Source organism: Ochotona princeps, chromosome 12 (assembly GCF_030435755.1).
Source record: "Ochotona princeps isolate mOchPri1 chromosome 12, mOchPri1.hap1, whole genome shotgun sequence".
NCBI lineage: Eukaryota > Metazoa > Chordata > Mammalia > Lagomorpha > Ochotonidae > Ochotona > Ochotona princeps.
In genome coordinates, this window is record NC_080843.1 from 60,226,143 (window position 1) to 60,249,352 (window position 23,210).

Here is a 23,210-nt window from a genome sequence, read left to right on the forward strand (position 1 = left end):
TCCACCTTTCACATCAAACAGAAAGATCTTTCTTAAAAAATTAGGTAAACGGGCCCGGCAGCGTGGCCTAGCGGCTAAAGTCCTCTCCTTGAACGCCCCGGGATCCCATATGGGCGCCGGTTCTAATCCTGGCAGCTCCACTTCCCATCCAGCTCCCTGCTTGTGGCCTGGGAAAGCAGTTGAGGACGGCCCAATGCATTGGGACACTGTACCCACGTGGGAGACCCGGAAGAGGTTCCAGATTCCCGGCATCGGATTGGCGCGCACCGGCCTGTTGCGGCTCACTTGGGGAGTGAATCATCGGACGGAAGATCTTCCTCTCTGTCTCTCCTCCTCTCTGTATATCTGGCTGTAATGAAATGAATAAATCTTTTAAAAAAAAATTAGGTAAACTTATAATATGCAATTGAAAAATAAAAGTAGGGCACGGCAGCGTGGCCTAGCGGCTAAAGTCCTCGCCTTGAACGCACCAGGATCCCATATGGGCGCCGGTTCTAATCCCGGCAGCTCCACTTCCCATCCAGCTAATTAGATCCCATCCAGATCTAATCGAAAAAAAAGAGAATAAAGGTACTTCAAAAAGTTCATGAGAATTAAGTTTATTTTGCTGTAAAGGCAAGAAAATAGAGCAAAAGGAATTAAAAAAAAAGGCTTAGGTCCATGCCTACTGTTACAAAAGAAAACATTGAAACACTCACCATCAGCATCTAAAATCCATGTAATAAAATGATTATTTGCTTGGTACTGGATTACAGACTTTATTTGATAAAGACATCCTTCCAAATGAAATACATAGCGCTGCAAGTCATTCTGTGGTAAGCCTTCCACGAAGTGCACCATAAATATGGCAGACGCTCTGTGTGGGGGAGAAAGAGAAGCCAAATTCAACACCATGTTCACATACAGGCGGGCTAAAGCAAACTAGTCACACATAACACTTTGAAGGCTAACTGCACTAATTTTTCTTGAGCACCTCCAGATGTGTGCCTTAATTGGAAATGGAGCACTGACTCTAAGAAATGTGTAACACTACACCCGTTCCGAATGCTGTCGGTAACAGCTGGAAGCCATCAGGCAGGAAAGACTCTAGCACAGACCATCCAACAAAAATTGCTCAAGGAGCAATGCTGTTTCAGCTTACAGAAGATTTCTTAACAGCTACTTGGTAGAATCAAAGGAAAAAGCCTGGACCTTTGAATTTTCTATGGTACCAAGCAGCCAAATTAAATTAATTGCTTTTGTTGGGTAGCATATGTAATGCATAAAACAAAGGAAGAATCTGTTATATTCAAATACATATTAATTTGCTTTACTCCTCTTGGCTACTTCGGTAAGTTGGAAAGTCTACCAAACCAAACTTTTCACTGAGAAAGTTTCTAAACAGAGTAGAAAATATAGCATCTTGGCTGATATACTATAAACCTTAAGACATCTATTATTCCAACAAAACGCCTGTTACTATTGCAGTAACGTGCCAAACCAGAAAACAGAACCCAGACAGGCCTCAAAAACCAAATTTAACAAAGCTCTTAGGATTTAAGAAAAATGTTGAATATCCCCTTTTCCAATATTTGAACAGCTGTCAAAACTTACTTATCTTATTAAAATATATTCTGCTGAAATGAACTGGAATCAATGTCCAAAATGAAGATTATTTAGGCTGACAAGAGATAATTTGTAAATTACTCCTTGTCAATCATTCTGACAGAGAATAATCAAGTCCTCAATTTTAAATGCCTATAAAGAGAGAGGTCTGCAGACTGTCTATAGTGCCAGTTTCCATTATTTCCACCATACCTAATTCATCGAATCTGACACGTCACTGTAAAACACACCACCATAAGAAAAACTCAAACCACATGATGTCATTAAATTTGGGATACATTCCCACTGCAGGCTTGTTAAGATGTGAAGTCTATGTCCTTGTGTCAACGACCACAGTTAAGTTAGAGATGTGCCCTCACAGTTCACTTTGTGCCTGAAAGCTAACAAAGTTATTATAAAATCAAATATTTATAATATCCAGTTCTGTTGGCCTCCTATAAAATCTCCTGGATAGTTACTAAAATTATCTCTTCTTGATTCTTAAGATTAGAAAATCATGCTGGTCCACTTCGTGTGAGTTAAACATGGATGATGTTCTGAGACACAGACATTAACATAAGACAATACACTAAGACCATCTGACACTTCTGTACATTCCAAATCTTCTATTCTCTGGCAAATTACTATAACTATCAAGATAAAACTCTGCAGCTTGCACACTTCCTTGGATTTAGCAGACACCAGAACTTTAACTGAATAGAGGCCCCTGGATACAAAGAAATGACTTGTCTGAAACCTCCAAAGCCTGTTTTGAGATCCAGAGAAGTTGAAAATTCAATTTTCTTATCAAGCATGAAAGGGAGGACAATCATCCAAGAATTACATCCCTTTTAAAACATCCTCTTAATTATACCAGCCTCTAATAATCAGTCGACTGGCCACCAAGGTTACAAGAGGGCTGATGTGGAGCAAGATGACAGAGAAGATTCTAACATTTTTGCCACTTTATCCATATAGAGCTCAGCCTTTCAGAATATCCTCTGAACTCCCCTCTCGGCCTTTTGGCTACAATCAAGTGCAGAATGTCCACTTAGCCTTGCTGTCTATTATTTTGTCAAATGCCTGTAGATCCCACTTTCCTTTTCTCTAAGGCTGGGATGCACCTTGTAACTCACAGCACCCAGGTAAGCATTTTGCCAATGGCACATTAAAAGAAACAATACAACATGTAAACATCAGTATCCTGGAGTTAATCAAATAAAGCATTCACCTCTTCCAACGTTCGCTGCTCATTTTCTTCATTGGGAACATTTTTCTATTACAGGCCTTTTGGATATTTATAACAAAATCTATGGGTCACACAAAATTATCAACTTAAAATTAGCTGGTTGTACACATTTACTGAATTTCAAGTCTTGCCTGCAGTTGCCTTTGGCAGGACCAGATCAAATGCTTTTATGGCAGACAGGACATTTCCACACCTGACCAAGAACCTGGTGTCCCTTGGAAGTTACATATCCTATCCGTAATTTCAGCTTGTAGCATTTCAGTCTCTCAAGTGAGGGTAGAACTTCACCTCTATACTCGCACTGAGTTTCATTTTCAGGCTTCTTCCTGTCTCAATGCCTGGAGCGTCAGCCAAAGATGATGCTCAGAGTTCAAAGCAAGTTAGGTTCTGCCTCAACCATGGGAAAACTTCATGGGATGGTTTAAGAGTACTAGAACCCAGAATCAATAAGGGATTTCAAGTAAGATCCACCTGCATTTGACTGAAGTGGACTCTCGGAAAGTAAACAGAAAAAGTACAACGGAACTGTACTAATATTTGCTCCCCAAAAGTAGCAGCAACTTAAGTCGATGGCTCATAAGGGCAGCCATATTTTGTGCTAACAGCTTGGAATACAAGTTTTTGAATTCCATTTCAGCCAAAGGACTATTGCCTATTTAAGAAAATGCAAATTTAATGAGATGAATATATGCACATCTGAACCGCAACAATGCAAGAACTTACACAAAGATATTGTAATTTAAAATTTAGGTGAATTTTACACTAGTTCAATTTACTCTTTTGAACATATGGGAAATGTCAAAATACACATTTTGTTTATAAATCGCTTTTGAATAACAAAGCAAATTTTCCATTGAAACTCTTTTACCTAATATGTACATTTTCAGATTACAGCATGAACCTTTAACATAAGTAAAGTAGCATATTACTGTAATTAAAAGGTGAACATTGCAATGCAACCGCTACCAGATCAAAGCAACACAATGACTGTATCATCGATCTTGGGGCTTGAGAAAAAGCAGTTATGAACAAAACATTCTAAATTCCAGGAAGCCTGAAGCAATCCAACGGCCCAGTGCAGATGACAGACACTGCAGAACCTCTCACCTGTCTCCTCAACTGAGATCCCAAAACCTGCACACCAGAAAGCTAAGAAAGAGCACAGATTTCAATGAAGTAAAACTCTTCCTTTCTACTTTGCCCTCCTATCAGCTGCTGTGACAGCGAAGGACAAAAGAAGCGAGCAGTCAAAAAAGGAAAAAGACAGACACAAGCAACACGGAAGTCAGCAGATTTAAGACCAAGAGGAACAGACAAGTGGTAACTTGGAGAGCAGAAGGGTCCAGGTGGTAACAGCAGTGCTGCGGAGTGAACATGCCAAGGAGAAAAGGTGTTCTGCCCACCTGAGCGCCAGAAGATTGATGTTTACAGATGCTACAGAACATGGGGATGAGGCTAAAAACTAAGGGAGTGATTCAACCTCCCTGAATTAAATGCTGCACTGCTTGGCGCAAGAGGGAAATACAGCTGGATATATAGCAGTACCTCAGTTTATTTTGGTGGTAGGAAAAACAGAAATCCATGCATGGTTTTTTCAAAACACACACTTTCTATGAAATTTTCTGAAGTTCACTTGTTCTCATAGTACCTTAGTACATAATTCCACTTAGTACATAGTACCATAGTACATAATTCAAGTACCTTGCAAGTACTAAGCTAATCAAATGTGTTACCACACCAGAAAGACAAAGATGGGGCCAAACTTTGATGTGAAAAGCCTAGTCTTCCACTATTATTAAGAGAACAGTCCACATAACAGCAGAGCCAACAAATAATTTGTAAATGCCAGAATAAATACAGTGGCTCCTTGGTATGGGGTAGAGAAGTGGGATTGGTATCAGGGCCTTTATTTATTCTCACTTGTGTAGATTTCCAATCTCTAATACAAAATGGTGCAGTATTTGCACAACCCATGCACATCCTCCCATGTATTTTAAATAATCTCTAGATTACTTACAATACTTACTGCAATGTGAAATAATTTTCTATCACGCTTAAGGAAAGTCTTTACATGTTAATGCAGATACAATTTTAAAAAGCATATTTTCAATGCAAAGTGGTAGAATTCACAGATATAAAGAGTTGACTGTACGATCTTAATGTGAATGTCTAAAGCAGAAAGCTGGGGTAAGGGGCAGGACTGTCCCTTTTTTCCTTTTAAACCTTTGGTATTATTAAATGAACAGAGTATCTGTTACTTCAAAGAAAACAACCCTTTAGGAGAGATGCTGAGGGTGTTCTGGCACATTCAAGGGCATCAGAGGTTAATGTCACTGGCTCTTTATTATACCAAATCACACCTCAAAGCATTTCCTTAATGTGGAGTTACAGATAAGTGACAGTGAAAACCAGGGTTAAAGATGATGTGTCTGTGTGTGACAGATTCCCTAACATATGATGACCTGAGAGAAGAGATGGGGCTTTTGGTGATGTTAGAAAAGATAATTCTAACCACCTATTCTACTGAAGAGAAACAACAACAAAAGGCTGGCAAAACAAAGTTAAAACACATTTGCTTTTAGAACAGCATGAGGCTTACGAGATGATGAATTAACAGGCTGATCTGGGAAAAGATGGACATGCAGAAAGATGAGCTGATGGTTCATCTTGGAATCATCTTAGTTCTTCATATTAAAGAACTCTCAGATTCCTAGTGACTTCAGGCACTTGGCAGAGGAGAGAAAAACTGAAGCTTAATACTCCTAAAAGGGGGTGGCCGGGGAGGCCAGGGGGCAGAAGGATCATAGGAGGAAGGAGCCTGACAGCCCCTCAGTGAGCAGTGCTGTGGCATGCCACCGGCATGGGGATGACATTAACAGCTTGATTAACAGGAGCACCTGGTGATCCTGAGTATGTTAACTCAAACTTCTCAAAGGTAGATTAGTCACTTTTTCCAACAACACACATTCAAAAATATACAAGCCACCTTCACTTTGTCTAAAATTGCAAGGAAATATCAACTTACTTTTCTAACACCATTTTCCTTATTTGCAATTTACTGTTGCAATTGTTACAAGGACCAAGATGAGCAGCATTCAGTGGGTGCCACTCAGGGATGACATTTGTAAAAGTGACCAGATTCTTCATACACCTGTGAGAAAAGATGACAACATTTAAATTAATTCATGTTCAGTTCAGTCATATAACTTAGGCCAGCTTCTAAAAATAAAAAGATATTTCCTTCATTTGCATATTGCTATCTCCGTATTTCCGCAAATCACCTATCAACATGGTCATGCTGCTCACTGGCCTGAGCAACGAAGTTCTCTGAAGATGCCTCTGATGGCCCAGTCTCTGAGATGAAGCAGGAAAGTGACAAAGTCACGGTTTTCTTTTTCATATTATTATTATATTTTTGACAATCTTTACAATGTTACTCAGGGTAAGAAGGTACAAGGGCTATAGGGAAGTGGGTAAGACTATTATTTCCCTATTCTTTCGTTCATCTATCTGAGGTAAAAAGGGATTTTAAGGGAGAAGCCCCACCCAGTCTCCCTTAAAATCCCAAGTCCCAGATGTGGGGCATGCTCTGAGATCCTTGCTCAAGTGGTTTTGATAGTTCAACAGTTCTGAATTACTGACAATCTCGCCATTCCAGGCACGATGAGGTTGTTGAAGAATCCACTGATTGACATAGTCCATCATAGAGTCTCTGTTTGCCCAGTATTTTCATTGCCAACATATAACTGAGGTGGTGCATTGACCTGTTCTGTCCTCCATCTTTTCTTGGTTAGGGTTCTGAGTCCACCATTTTGATTGGGGAGATCCTCAAAAGAAATTTTGAGGTGTTCCCAGACCAGATTCTTGTATGTACTAGCAAGTCTAGGGCCCAGCACAGTCCATTGCCTCGATCAGTTGGTTATTCCATTTGCTGTGCTGGTTTTGTTTTCAACCCCGACTTCCACTGGAACCAATGGGTGTTGCAGTCCAGTCTGGTTCCACCCAGCACACGCTCGGCCCTCGCATAAACCAATGGGAGCTGCAGCCCAATCAGAGAGACCCACAATAACCCCCACCAGGCCCGCCCCCTACCCTGGTTTGCCAGTATGTGTAGCAGACTAGTCCAGTCTGCCCCCCATCCCATTTGGCTCTTGTACATGTTGAAGGGTATTGAAGCTTAGTTCCATCTAACCAGCTCAACCATCCAGCCCTCACGGATGTTGAGTGCCTCTCTGTCCAGCCACCCCAGCCCCCGTCCTAGTTTTTTTTGTGTCCTCCCATGGGAGTGGTAACCCAAGAGGGAGGAGCCCACTATTTCCCTCCCAGGTCTCTCTCACTCCCAGATTATGCACTCTCCAAGTGGTTCTGTGGTTAGACTTGACAGTATTACACTTGAATTTGAACTGTGGTAATGCAACAAGGTGGAGGAATCCACCATGGGAGGGGTTTGTAGGAGGGGGGAAGAATCCCAGTGCCTATAAAACTGTGTCACATAATGCAATGTAATCAATTAAAAAAAATCAGGGAAACAAACAAACAAACAAAAAGACTTGACAGTATTAGCCCCCAGTGCCAGCTTCTGCTGCGGCTAAGCCCAAACAACTCTCACCAACTCCAATTTTGTTTGCACCAGCAGGAATAATCCTTCCATCCTGGCTTTCCGCTGATCTGGTCCACATGAGGCACACAGGTGCTGTAGCCCTGCCTAGTCTGGTCTGCCCCCATTCTGGCTCACACTCTCCCGTGGCAGTAGCTGTCCAGCAAGGGAACTACCCCTTACTCCCCTGTCGACTCTGCCACCTCCCTTCCTGGTTCTCACATGTGCTGATTGGGTGCTGCAGTCACATCTGGCACAGGCAACCTCACCTTGGCTTTCTGTGTTGTGTACTGCTTTTGTCGTGACCGTACTGGCTCGACCCACACTCTGTTCCGGCGTTCAGATTTGCCAGTGGATGACATGAACTGATTCAGCTTGGTCTGTCCCCAACCCATGCCAAATGCATGCCAGTGGGACACTTTCCATGACCTCTTCTGGGCTGTTTCCTGTCAAGCTTCTTGCGCTTACTTGCAGGGTGTGTGTCCTGTCAGAAGAGTTGCCCAGGCTCCTCCATCAGAACCCCTCTGAGTGCCAGATTTCGTGCATACCAGGGGGTCCATGAGCCAGCCCTACTCAGTTTACCTCCTGTCCTAGCAGGAACAGTGGCTTTTCTTAACTCGCCTTCAACCCATTCTGGTTCTTGCTGTTAGATGTTTCAGCCCAGCCACGGCTCGTCCATACACACATATAGCTCATACATGGCTCAGTAGGGGTTGAGACCTAGCCTAGTCCGTCCCACATCTACCCTGGTCCTCCAGAACACCAGAAGGTGTTGCAGTCTGGCCCGGCCTGGTGCGTCTTGTCCCAGTCCACACTTGTGCCAAGGGAGACTACAACTGTATCCTGACTAGAACACAGCCCCATTCCAGCTTGTGTGGGAACCTCCACCCAGCTAGGGTTTCCCCTTAACTCCCCAACTGGGCCTGTTCCTAGCCAGTGTTCAGCCTGCCAGTGGTTGCTCTGACTTAGCTTGGCACAGCCCATCACCTGTAGCGATCCCTGGCTTTAGACACTGTGGCTCAGCATCTGTGGCTCACGCAGACCAGTTGGTGCAAGAACCTAGCTGGGCATGTCTTGCGCGTCATTCTGGTTTCTGATTTAACTTGTGGGCTAAGGTTTGCTCAGTACTGCCCGGTGCTCCCATTCCATCGCCTTTTTATACACTGACGAGCAGTTGTAGCTACAAAGTCAGTATTTTCAACAGTTTTACTGGGGTACCACTGATGCTCAGTACCAGGAAATCCTCTGTGACAGGAGGCATCACCGTGGGATATTTTGCCTTCTCACTGGCCACTACTCCTCAGGGGCCAGCCCCAGTTATAACTGATGCATCCAGAAAATTGCCAAAGTCCTTCTCTGGCTGGGGAACAGGAGCTCTTACCTGAGAACCACTGTCTTAATGTTGCCAGATTGATACATGACTTAACCGCTACTCAAACAATTCCATGGGGCTAACATTACTGACACAACCAAAAGTGTTTTCTTTTTTTTAATTGGAAGGTTAGATTTAAAGAGAAACAGACAGAGAAAGATATTCTGTCCACTGATTCACTTCTCAAGTGGCTACAATGGCTGGAGATGAGCTGATCTGAAGCTAGAACTTCTTCAGGATTTCCCACATGGGTGCAGCATCTAAGGATTAGGGCCATCCTTGACTGCTTTCCCAGGCCACAAGCTGGGAGCTGGAAGGGAAGTGGAGCAGCCGGCACACAAAACACTGCGCATATGGGATCCCAAAACATGAAAGACCAGGACTTTAGCCATTAGGCTATCACGCCAGGCCCTTTCTATTTTTCCAATATTTTTTTATTGAAAAGGCAAGTGGAGCAGCGGGACATGAACCAGTACACATATGGGATCCCAGAGTTTGCAAGGGGAGGATTAGCCAGATTGAGCCATTGTGCAGGGCCCCAAAAGTATTTTCAAATATAGAATCAGGCAATTTACCTTTGAAACAATTTAGTTCACTTGAAAATCAGACTGAGGGAGGAGAGACAGAGTGAAATTTTCCAACTGGTAGCTCACTCCCCAAACAGCCACAACGGCTGGAGCTGAGCTGGCCCAAAGCTGGAAGCCAGGTGCTTCTTCTGAGTCTCCCACATGGGTGCAGGTACCCAAGAACCTGGCCATTATCCGCTGCTTTCCCAGTTTCTCAAACAGTGTCCATAAGGAATGCAGGTGGTGGCTTTACGTCACAATGCCAGTTACACTTCAACTTTCTTAATCATAAAAGAAATAGTATCAGCTATGACAGAACTCTGTTTCATAGGTTATACAAGTTCCAAGTTTGAACTTTAGTGAGACTACTTGGCAGCAACTGAAAGGTGATTTCTAAAAATGTACAAAAAGTTCAACAGCATCCTTTACTATAAAAATATTTTCAATGATGAGTGCTTACATTATCATTGCAAAGTTTCTTTTCTTTTCTTTTTTTTTCTTTAGTTTTAAAGTAAGATTTATTAGAAAAGCTGAGAAAGGAGACTGGCCTCTTTATCAGTAGAAAGGGACCAAGGAAGTTGGCAAAGTTTATTTTCTAAACACCGATATATGATCAAAAAGCTGTGAAACAATAAACACTGCCACTGCTGGAGTAGCCTCCATCTCATTTCAGAGCACCTATATGAGTCCTGTGCGCTCCGCTTCGTAACCAGCTTCTTGTAAACGTGCCTACAAAGGTAGAAGATAGCTCAATATTGGTTCCTGCCCCATGCAGGACACTGCGACGGAGATCCTGGGTCTAGCCCCAGCTGTGGTTCACATTTGAAAACCAAACCAGCGGACAGAAGATTTATATTTCTCCCTGTCATTTTGTCTTTCAAATGAGGAGATATAAATCTTTCAAGAGACTGACAGATAGGGAAGGTAAACAAAGTAATTAAAAGTACCAACAAATGCATTAACTGTAATTCTGCTAAATTCTTAGTTTTCAAAGATACCATCTAGGTAAAATCTCCTGTTTTTTAGATTACTGATGAGAGTTTAACTCAAATAACTACCAACATCTCCGAGTACTTGTTACATACAAGGCAGGCATGGGACTAGGCACCAACAGCTCCACGTGGCAAGTGCTATTCTTAGCCCCATTTTGCAGATGCGGAAACTGAGAGGCAAAGTGCATATCCAAAGCAGAATTCAGGGAGTCTGCCTCCTAAGACTGTGTTATTGACTGCTGCCAGAAGATAGTTCCTCATCTAAAATTCCTTATACTGGCACTAAAAATAGCAAAAATATTAATAAAGTAATTTTTTAAAGATTTATTCAGTTTATTACAAAGTCAGATATACAGAGAGCAGGAGAGACAGAGAGGAAGATCTTCCATCCAATGATTCACTCCCCAAGTGAGCCGCAACAGCCGGTGCTGCGCCGATCCGATGCCGGGAACCAGGAACCTCTTCCGGGTCTCCCACGTGGGTGCAGGGTCCCAATGCATTGGGCCGTCCTCGACTGCTTTCCCAGGCCACAAGCAGGGAGCTGGATGGGAAGTGGAGCTGCCGGGATTAGAACTGGCGCCCATATAGGATCCCGGGGCGTTCAAGGCAAGGACTTTAGCCACTAGGCCACGGCGCCGGGCCCTTAATAAAGTAATTTTTAAAAATTTTAAAAATTGCAGGTCAGGTAGGTACTCCTTTACACTAAGTGGAAATGTTTGAAGTTATGACACATTGATTCATTTAATGTCATTTCATTTTAGCTTTTCTTCTAAAACTTTAAGACAAGGCTTGACACAATGGCCTGGTGGCTGGATCCTCACTTTGTGGTTATCAGGATCCCATATGGGAACCAATTCATGTCCTGTCGGCCCTGCTCCCATTAGGCTCCCTGTTAGTGTCCTGGAAGAGCACTGGAGGATGGTCTAAAGCCTTGGGACCCTGCAACCATGTGAGAGATATGGGAAAGGCTCCTGGCTCCAGATCAGCTCAGCTCCAGCCGTGGTGGCCACTTGGAGAGTGAGCCAGTGGACAGAGATCTTTCTCTATGTCTCTCCTTCTCTAAGTAAATCTGCCTTTCCAGTGGAAGTGAATAAATTAAAAAAAAAAAAGTTTAAAACAAAGCATGATTTAAAAAAACAAAGTATCTGTGATTCCCCTTTAAAAAAGAGAAATCAGAAACAGAGACAGAAATTATCCATCAGCAGGTTCACTCTCCAGGTGCATGCACTATGATCACTGCCTCTCAAGGCACACATCAATTAGCAGGAAGATGGATTAGGAGCAGAACAGGGACTCAAACCACGGCACTAGGATATGAAACTTGGGCATCCCAAGAGGCATCCTAACTGCCATGCCAAATTCCCCTGCTAGTAATGTCTCCCCATTGAGCTCTCAGAGCTTTCCCCTCTACAATGCATTTACTACCTCACGATCAAAGACGACACAGAGCAGCCAAAGGGTCAATGTAATGACTGAGTTACCGGCCCTCCATTCTGTGTTCTTCATGTATCACCTCCCTAAATAGTGGACAGCATGGGACAGCATGGGAGCTCCAGAAGAAGCTCCTGGCTTTGGATTGGCTCAGCTCCAGCCACTGTGGTCATTTGGGGAGTTAACCAATAGATGGAAGATCTTTCATTTTTTCCTTCTCTCTGTAAATCTGCTTCTCATATAAAAATAAATAAAAATCTTCAGAAATAAATAAATAAAGACTCTGCTCTGAGGCCTGGTGCGGTGGCTTAGTGGCTAAAGTCCTTGCCTTGAACGTGCCGGGATCCCATATGGGCACTGGTTCTAATCCCGGCAGCCTTGCTTCCCATCCAGCTCCCTGCTTGTGGCCTGAGAAAGCAGTCAAGGATAGCCCAAAGCCTTGGGATCCTGCACCCGTATGTGGGAGACCTGGAGGAAGTTCCTGGCTCCTGGCTTTGGATTGGCTCAACTCTGGCCACTGTGGTCACTTGGGGAATGAATCATTGGATGGAAGATCTTCCTCTCTGTTTATCTGACTTTGTAATAAAATTAAAATCTCTCTAAAAAAAAAGACTCTGCTCGTTAACAGAGGAGTCAACAAAACACAGTTTCAACGGCTTCTGAGAGCAGAGAATGAAGCGGGATAGAGAGTAGAGAGGTGCTACTCCCATGTCTCTACCTCCCTTGGAAGAACTCAAGAAAATTCCCACTAGCAATCCACTTAACCATGGTTTCTGACCCTCCGAATTTCTGGCAGCAAGCAAAGTGCAACTGCTGATGCTCACACTTGTCCCTTTCAACCTTAGTGCTGGAGAGACTTCAGGATGTGATGGGAAACTTGGTCAAGGCAGAGCAGTGCCACAAGTAAAAGCGAGCTGCACTCCTGAGAGACATTTCCAACAGATCAATCTGCTTTAAAATCACTTACCTGTTTTGATACTGGTGTCCACACTGGGCACATGTGAAGTCCCAGGAAAAAGAATATGTGAAGAGCTTTTCAATGTGAGGCTCTAGTTTTAAGAGCAGGGGAAAAGCAAATACAGGACTTTCCATGTCACCTTCAAAAAAGACAGAAAAATCATTGATCATAAGTAACAACTATAAACAGCAAACAAATAATGAGTTGTTGTCTTTTCACTACAGAGTACCACAGAGTAAAGCCATCGTAACTGGGTGGGGCACATACATGAAATCCCTGCAAAAAATGCCCAGCATGATTTGATCATCACCTAGACCAGTTCATTTTTCTCTTGATGTACATTGAGGAAAACCTTCTAGAATAAAAAGTACAAGAGACCCATACCATCTTCTCAGATCTCTCTAGCTTTCCTCAGGGGGAAAAAAAAATGTCAGAACAATACAAGCTCTAGCATTTATTAAAATGAAAGTTACATAACCAGTTGACTACAGACACTAACAAAATATAACCAGCGAAAATGCTAAGACAGTATCAGAATTGCAAAAGGTCCTTACAACAATTTCTATTCCAATTCTCTCCTTTTACATGTGGCAAAGTCATGACACACTGGGTTACGGGACGGGCCTCAACTGCCGGCCTCTTCATCGGCCACTCAACCTTTCCAGCTAACCTCTTCCTATAACAACAATTAAACTACAACAACTACACGCCTAAAAATCTGAATTTTCTTTGTTGTCATTGAAGCAAAAACTGGATAGTGAGTGCTGGCTTCCAGTTCTGAGATATGCAAGTAGGGTAAATGAGAAGATGGATAGTCTCACATTCCTTCTCCTGCTGGTCTCCTCTTTTCTGTCCTCAGCGCGGCTGAGCTGCAGCCTTCCTGGGCTGGCCCTCAAAGTCCATCCTTCCATTCTGCCTGCCACCCTCCCCCACCTTTCAGGACAGAAGATCTACTTTCATGGTCCAGTTTTATCATCAGTCTTGAACAATCACTCCCAGAGTATGGCCCAAACAAGGCAGACAGGAGGTGTGACTGCCTAAGCCAGTCACTTATGGATACAGACCCATGGCTATTTTTGTACAAAAACATAAAAACCATACAAAATATTTTGTATAAACAGAAATACAACTCATCTCCTAGAAATGAAAATGTGCAACACCATATGCATAAAAGGCATGCAGTATAGCACGAGTTTGTAATTAGTCATCATCTTTAAATGCTTACTCTATTGCAACTAAATACTGAAAAAACAAACCATCTACAATTTGTACAACAAATTCTTCAGGTGGGAAATAAAATTCTCAATGAATCAATATTATCATAAAAAAACCCATTGCTAATTGGGTTACATAGTTATAAGTCACTTTAGGTTATTTATATAGCTCCTACATTGGGCAGCTTATCCCTTGATTACAAATTTTATGGACACTAAGCATAAGGCATCTTATTAGAGAACATAAACTAATTTCAACCTTTACAACTTTCTCCCTAAAGTAAGCATGTTTTTGCTTCTACAACTTTAAACCTCTACTCCCAATCTAGATTGTATATTTTCTTAAAATATCCCATTGTCAGGAAGCAAGGCTTTGGTGACTCTTCTTCAATTAGCTATGTGGTTTTCTTGCCAGTTATTCATTAATATCTCCAAGCCACTTTTCCAGCAGGTTTTATTTGGGGTTTTATTTGTAAGCTCTTTATAATATATTCTGAATATTCTATCTTAGCCCACAGGCTTTAAACTTGAATATTTACCAAATTTTTCTTCACCTTATTTAAGGTAAGTAAAATAACTAGTTTAACATTAAGAAAAGTTAGATTATTGCTCACATTTACTCCCAAAGTTTCATAACTCTGCTTTTCACACTGAAGTCTTTAAATATATATATATGTGTATATATATATATACACATATATATTTATTTATAAGCAAGACCCAGTATTGCTATGGTTTTTTCTTATATGCTATGGTTTTTTCTTTCCCCACTTTTGAAAAAACACACACTTTGGGGGAAAAAAACAACAAATATCAAATGGAAGACAACAGTTACCTTTGTAGAGGTAAGGAGGAATTACGGCAGAGCACAAAAGGAGCTTCAAAAGGAATTGTATTTGTAATGTGTTTCCTAAAATTGCAGGGCGGGCAAGCAAACACAATAGTGTGTAGTTTGCAAGATTTATTGACTTATTTAAAAAGGCAGAGTCAACCAGAAACAGAGAAGGAGACATAGTTAGATCTACCACCTGCTGGCTCACTTCCCCAGGCCTGGGCCAGCATCCCCTGCCTCCCAGGGGCATCAGCGGGAAGCTGGACTGGAAGTGGGGCAGCCTGGACCTACTTACCAGGGGCACTCCAATCTGGGATGCCGATGCCAAAAGCAAGAGCCTAACCTATCGCACCACAACACCAGTTCCTACAATGACAATCAAGATGATAAATAACTTGATTTTAAAAGCTCACTCAACATTCAGGGTCTGTTCAGAGTCTACTTCTTTGTATTTTCAAACAAATGTTAATATCTAAAATAACAATGCACAGGTGCTAAGATTTTAAAGTGTTCTCTGAAGATTTCATTAGTCTTGGGCTCCATATCATACCTATCACTGCTAAAGGGGTACAAACCAGAGCGGAATCCTACTGTATTCAAAGAGCTGTATTATTCGCACAAGTTTCAATTATACTGCATCATAACTTAAAAATACCTCATGCACTACACAGAACACCAGTCCCAAGGCAGAACTGCAGCAACAGACGCAATCTTATCCCAAATATAACTACCATGCATGACAGTACAATTCAGATTGGGAGAGAAATCACTAATTTATCCTCAGCTAACTGCACTCAATGAACCTGTTCTCACTCTAGGAATATGACAGAAAATTGTGGTGCCTTTAGGCAAGTCTTTGGGATCTGGCATGCGGCATAACAAATTAAGTCACCACCTGCAACACCAGCATTGCACAGGGCATTAGCTCGAGCCCTGCTGCTCCGCCACCCATTCAGCTTCCTGTAATGTGCCTGGAAAGCAGCAGAGGATGGTCCAAGTGTTTGGGCATGTGTATCCACGTGGGAGATCCAGAAGAAGCTCCTGGCTTCAGCCTGGTTCAGCCCTGTCTAATGCAACCATTTGCAGAGTATGCCAGAGGATCAAAGACCTCTATGTGTGTCTCTCCCACTAACTGCCTTTCAAATACAATAAAAATCAATCTTTCATAAAAAGAAACAATTCACATGTTAAGATGCACAGGGAGGACATGACAGATGACTGAGGCTTGCAGAGAACATCTAGTACCACGGAGAGCAGAACAAAGCAGACGGCTCTCCTGGTCAAGCTTTGACAGCAGGTACGTGGGCGAGTGGAAACTCTAGGGTGGACTGTGTCAGCCAATGGACCTTGGAAGAATTTCTCAGCCTTGGAGCAAAGAAATCAACAGCACCTCAGAGCCACTGAAACTCAGTGCCGTCGGAACATGCTCCACACCGGCGACCCGAGGATGACACTGAGTGTGACCGTCCCACATCCCCAGGCACTAGGCTAGGCTGCTGGGAGAATCCCTCTCCCCTTCTCTCCCTTCTTCCCCCAGAGGAAGAAAAAAATATTGGAAATGATTGTCTCATCCACTTTCCCCCCTCCTCAAACCTTCCGAACCTTATGTAAATATTAGCAAAAACAAAATTTCTACAATTTTAGGTAAAAAATAAATTGAAAGAATGAATAATTCTCATTGCATCAGAGATCCTACCTGATGATAAACTGAAATTGAAACAGTCCTTTGACCTAGAGGAGGCAATGCCAGATATCTAGCATATGAAAATAAGCTTATTATTATTACTGTACAAAGACAGTAGCTTACATATGCAGGAGTAGATGAAAAACAAATTAAAGACAAAGAAGTGCATTAAGAGCTGGCTAACAAAACAGACCCTGCTTCCAACTCCAAGCACAGTATCTGAGCCTGATAAATGTCACTAGGTGAAAACAGAACTGGAAGGCATTAGTATTTCATCAAATTCAACATGCTACTATCATGTAGTATTAATATTAATAATTAATATGAAGACAGAAGAGAAGTAAGACAAAAAGATATTATCAAAAATAAGTCACCTTTTCTAACACTGAAAAAAAAAATTTAGAAAACCTACATGGAGACTAATTCCCAGCACTTTTCACAGACTAGAACTCACTTCAAGAAGAAAAAAATAAAGGTGAGAAAGCATCCCGAAAGGTCATCAGTGTACTTCTAATACCACTGGTAGGGGAAACGGCATGTCTATGGTTGGTTTAGATCAAGATGACCAACTGCACCCACACACAGAACACGTGTGGGAGTTTCCCCAAATCAACGATCACCGCAGTCTCATTCGAGACTCTGACTTAACCTGCCATGAGCCTCTAGCATTGCTATTTATTTTAAAATTCCCTAAGTGCTTCTTAGCACAGAGTATTAAAGAAGCACTCAATGGTGAGACCGTAAGTACTGGCTGGGTTCTAAGAAACGTTTCTCCTCCCAACAGACACCAGCTGTGTGTGGATGAGCTCCGCCCAGCAGTGACTCAACCAGCCAGAGTCCTAGGCCAACCGACTCAGATCCTCTGCCCCTACAATGTGACCATGCCAAGTAACAAAGCAGTGTATTAAGATGCATACCTGTCGTTTACACCATCACTTACCTAATGTGCATTTAAGCAGAGGCTGAAGTCTACTAAAAATTTGATTTCTGACTTCATTCAGACAGGTCTCAATCTGTGCAAGTCTTTCTGAAGGAAGCTTTTTATAATCTCCACCTAAAATATACAGAACATCATCAGTTTCTCATCAATGTGTCTCTCCACAGAAAAATAAAACAACTACACAAACGAAAGTCATCTCAGTTAATAACTTCTGCAAATGGAGCCAAAAAACAACACGACATTTCCTTAATTCTCCTCTATCATAGATCTCCGTAGTAACTATCGCCAGTGCAACATCACTGGCTCACATAGCCCAGGCAAGTCTGAGTGAAGGTCATTCTCATCCAGATAACTCCAGGCCTACAATACAGGTTGAACATCCATTACCCAAAATGTTGGGAACCAATAATGTTTGATTTCAGGTTTTATTTTACTCAAATGTTAAAACATTTGTAACTACAGGGCCTGGGCCTAGCAGCTAAAGTCCTTGCCTTGCACACACCGGGATCCCATATGGGCGCCGGTTCTAATCCCAGCAGCCCCACTTTCCATCCAGATCCCCGCTTGTGGCCAGGGAAAAGCAGTCAAGGATGGCTCAAAGCCTTGGGACCCTGCATCTGCATGAGAGACCCAGAAGAGGATCCTGGATTCAGACTGGCCACTTGGGGAGTAAACCAGCAGATGGAAGATCTCCTCTCTCTCTGCTTCTCTCTGTAAATCTGACTTTCCAGTAAAAATTTTTAAAAAAATTTTTGCTATTATTTGTATATACAAAATGAGATGTCTTTAGGTAGAACCCAAGTCTAAAGTGTAAACCCAAGTTTAATATACCCCGCATGTAATTTTATACAATATTTCTAGTACTAGTAATTTTCCACTTATGGTATCATGTAGAACTTAAAATGTTTTCAATTAGGGAGAGCTTAGAATTACAATTTTCAGATTATGGATGTTCAACCTGGAGATAGCCTTCAGATGTATCATTTAAATCTAACAGAAAAGTTCTGTTTCTTTTTAACTGAATAGAGAAAGAGAGAGCAAGCAAGAATGAGTGAGTATACACATTCCCACACCAGCCCAGCTCCTGTAACTCAGGAGCTGTAACAGTCCAGGCTTCCCATGTGGGTGGCAGAAAACCTAGATCCCCAAGCCACCACATGCTGTTTTCCAAGATGATTAGCAGGAAGCTCAAGTCAGGAGCCAGAGATGGGACTTAAATCTAGACACATTTTTCCTTTCATTTATACTAAAAAGAGAGAGAGAGAGGGAAGAAGGAGAGAAGAGAGAAATTATTAGATCTTCCGTATGTTGGCAACGATAGACAGCGGAGCCCAACCACAATGAGCAGCCTGGATGGAACCTCGGTTTCCCATCTGGGTGGCGAGGACTAAAACACCTGAGCTATCCCAGGAACATTAGCAGGAAGCTGGATGGGGAAGCAGAGCAGCCAGGATGTGAACCAGCACTCTGATCTGGAATGTCTGCATGACAAGACAACAGCTAACCCTGTTGCACCACAAAACCATCCCACAAGCGGCATGTGAACTGCTAAACCAACGGCTCACTCCAAAAGGCAGGTAAATGGTCACCCACGAGGTCATCTCTGGGCAGTTACTATGCATGCTAGAAACCACATCTCATCCTGCATTCAACTCAGTATATCTTTTACTGATATTTATAAGTCTGGTAATGTTTCATTTCCCAAATTAATAGTGTGTTCCTCCCATGTCCTTTTGAGGGGTAGTGGAGGGGCTTTCAGCAGCATCATGGTGTTTATACAATTCAGATCTTTTAAGATTTTCCTTCATTAAAGACTATGGTAGCCAGCTATTACTGTGACTGACACATTTCCCTAATCATTCTCAGTTTGCCAGATATGTCTCTTTTTATTACAAATAGTATAGCAATAAACACCTGTGAGCACATACATGTACGTGTTTGTGATTTCTTCATTAGGGCAGATGTACTCAAAATGGAACTACTGCAAAAATAAATTACCAAGGATAAGCCAATAATTTTGTAGGAAAACCTCCATATGCATTTGACTCCATTTACTCATACAGATAAAGAGAGAGCATTTCACTAAATCGCTCACAAATAATTCATTCATAACTGAATGAGTTGGTGTTTTCACATAGTGGTTAAGTTACCACTTAGGATGCTCCTCCACATCCTCTTCTATCAAGTGCCTGGATTTAGGTGTCCCATCTACTTACACTCCAGCTGATGCATTCCTGGGAGGCAGTAGGTGTTGGCTCAAGTACCTGGGTCCCGGCCACACAGCTGGGAGACCAGGCCTGAGTTCCAGGCCCCTAGTTTCAATCTAATCCAGGCATGGCTTTTAAGGAACTTGGGGAGTAAAGCAGCAGATAGAAGATCAGCTTCTCTGCCTTTCAAATTACATAGATACCTGTGGCCACACTCTGAGTAAGTGTTTCCCTATTGAACACATCTGGATTCCCAGGTAGATAAAGCAACCACACAGTTCTTGCTACTTAACCACAGCAAAATAAAAAACACATTGCAAGGGCCCAGTGTGATGGCCTAGTGGCTAAATCCTCATCTTGCAACCACTGGGATCCCATATGAGCACCAGTTCATGTCCTGTCTTTTCCACTTCCAATCTAGCTCTCTGTTTGTGGCCTGGAAAAGCAGCAGAGGATGGCTCAAAGCCTTTGGACCAGGCACCTGCATGGAACACCCAAAAGAAGCTCTGGTTCCTAGCTTTGGATTGGTTCAGTTCCAGCTGTTGTGGCCACTTGGGGAATGAACTAGAGGAAAGAAGATCTATCTCCCATTCTCTGTGTAAATCTGCTATTCAATAAAATAAATATTAAAAAATTGTAAAGTAATATACCTCAAATACAATCAACCAAATTACAAAAGCTACAATTATTCTGTAAAAGGCTAATATCAGATAAAAACATTAAACAAATTTCAATAATATTGAATTGTTGCTTTTTTTTTTTTAAGATTTTATTTATTTTTAGTTGAAAGGCGGATATACAGAGAGGAGGAGAGACAGAGAGAAAGATCTTCCGTCCGATGATTCACTCCCCAAGTGGCCGCAATGGCTGATACTGCACTGATCCAAAGCGATACTGTGCCTATCCAAAGCCGGGAGCCAGGAGCTCTTCCAGGTTTCCCATGTGGGTGCAGGGTCCCAAGGCTTTGGGCCATCTTTGACTGCTTACCCAGGCCACAAGCAGGGAGCTGGGTGGGAAGCAGGGCCACTGGGATTAGAACCGGCACCCATATGGGATCCCGGTGTGTGCAAGCAAGGACTTTAACCACTACACCACTATGCTATCACGCCGGGCCCTAAATTGTTGCTCTTGATCAACCCTCAAACAGTACTGCAATTCCTTTATGTGAACTGTAATTATTTCTAGAAAACACAATTACAAGAAATAACAAACGCAAAAATGCTGGTAAGAAACTAAAACTGAAGTTGTAAAAAATCATGAATGACACAAAATTCAGTATCAAAACTCAAAATACTTTCTCTAACAAAACCATAACTTTTAAAATATTTACAGTTACAGGTATTAAGTATTCTACATTATATAAATAAAAACTAAATGTTAATTCAACTTGCCTACAAAGCCAATTGGTAATACTCTAAAGCATCATATTTAAATATCCTTCTAGGCTTTAATCAGCAACCAATAGCAAACCAATGGTCAATTGTGTGCAAGCAGCATACAGTATCTATATAAAAGATAACACACCCAATACAGGGGCTTTTTAATATTGATGAAGAAAATGGCTACAATGGCAGAAGAAAGCCCAGTTTAATGTCAATTCTGTCAGAAACAAATATATGCAAAATTCAGTTTAGGAAAAAACCAAAATATTTTAAAAGTTTAATAAAGCGAGGATTCTTTCCTACCAGACAGGAAGATTTATAAAGCTGTGATAATTAAAGTAAGATGAACGCAGGGACTGTCACAGCGACCAAGAGAACACAATTCAGAGTTAGGGTTCAGCTACACACACATACACAAAACGCTAAGACAAGACCCAGGTGGCACGGCAGAGAAACTGGCCAAACGAACAGGGGCAGAAAAATGGGCTATGCAAATATGAAAATTACTGAGTCTTTATCTCACACCATTAACAATATCATTCCAGCTCAATCAAAAATTTCAATTTCAACATGAGAAGGAAAACTTTGTGGTTCTGGAATACATACACGCATATGAGAATGATCTTCTGAGCCTGGCAAAAGGAAAAAACTCTTCTAAAAATCTACAAGAATTACTAACTAAATTCACAGAAGATTCAGCAACAAGGACACACAAAACTCCACATATAAATCAGTAAGTACAGAATGACTCACAGAACAAACAGGGACAAGGCACAAGCAGGTGTTTCATGGAACAGGGAATACCAATTGTCAAAATTCACATGAAGTATTGAGCAGCCACTTCAAATCTAAGAAAGGAAGATCAGGATCACAGACTATCTCATTCCACTCAAATAGCAAAAATTTCAAAGTACAAAAATAACAAAGAGGGGCTATGTGAAGGTATCTTACACAGTGCTAATGGGAATACTGATCGGTACAACCACTTAGAAAACCTGCTGCCATTCTCCCATAAATCTGAACTCAGAGCCTACAATTTGGAACATCTGTTTCTTATTCCTTGTATTTATCAAGGACACTTGCAACATGCCCCATTAGATTTGCTTAAGAATAATCACAGCAGTATTTATAACAACAAAAATTAATTCATCTATTAACAAGTAAATAAATACATTAATTCACAAAATGGAAACATTATAATGCAACGGAAGTCAATGACCCACAACTACAATCTGCTTCACAGATCAAGCTATGCGTAAAGATGAGTTTTTTGTACTGCCGTGAAGACGTTTCTTAGGCCAATGGCACTCCACATCAGAGTGCTTGGGTTTCAGTCCAGCTAAGATTCTAGCTTCTTCATGTGCATCCTGGGAGGCTGCAGGAGATGCCTCAAGTACCTGAGTTCTTGCCACCCAAAGGGGAGACACAAATTGAATTCTGTAGGCTCCTGTCCTTCAGCCAAACCCAGGCTCAGCTGTTGTGGGCATTGGGAGTGAACCAGACAATGGAAGCTTTCAAACCAAAGGGAGGGGGGGAAAAAGGAAAAAAAATCAAAAAGGGTCTCAGATGACATTCTGAACACCATTTTTTATTGATTAAACAGGATCTGTTCCCAGACCTAGTGTTAGCAATTAACAAAGTAATGCTAATGGTTGACAGTTTAGAGTGAAGGCTTAATCTTTGGGAAGCAACTGGATTAGATAAGGCCGCCAGCCATGAGTCCCACCACTGAAATCACAATGGCTCTGGGGACACCATGCTCCCTGTGCCTCTGCGCCTCCTGGCTCATCCAGGGACCCTCCATCAGGTGTCAGCTTCATGGGCTGTACAACACTGCCTTGTCAATCTCAAAGCTGTGAGCCAAAATAAACTTGCTCCTCCCCAAGAAGTTCAAGAATTTTAAAATAATGAAAAGTTATTACATATTCTAATAAAGCTCAAGACCAAGTAAATTAGGCAATGTAGTTTTGCTGGACACACAAAAAAATTAGAAGTAATGATACATTCCACGATAGTGATCGCCTTTAAGTGAAGATAGAGGATGGGACTGCAATAACAAGTTCGTTCTTGGGTTGGCATGTGGGTTCATGAACAATGTATTTTATGGAAAATAAAACAAAAAAATATATCCCTCATTGTAAGGAAATTTTGGAGAGTGTGGAAACATGGGCAATACTTGTTCACTTTAGCTTTTCAGCAGAT

The 23,210-nt window shown here is 41.9% G+C and overlaps 1 protein-coding gene across 5 annotated transcripts in view; it reads right to left on the bottom strand.

The window, feature by feature from the left end:
• USPL1 (ubiquitin specific peptidase like 1) overlaps positions 1–23,210 on the bottom strand; it is a 40,641-nt gene that overhangs the window by 5,894 nt on the left and 11,537 nt on the right. For all 5 annotated transcript variants that reach the window (XM_058670909.1, XM_058670908.1, XM_058670907.1 and 2 more), the window contains 4 exons: positions 17,420–17,533; positions 12,759–12,888; positions 5,859–5,984; positions 699–856 (listed from right to left, as the gene is read on the bottom strand). In XM_058670909.1, coding sequence (XP_058526892.1) covers positions 699–856; positions 5,859–5,984; positions 12,759–12,888; positions 17,420–17,533 — 528 coding nt within the window. The remainder of the gene's footprint in view (positions 1–698; positions 857–5,858; positions 5,985–12,758; positions 12,889–17,419; positions 17,534–23,210) is intronic.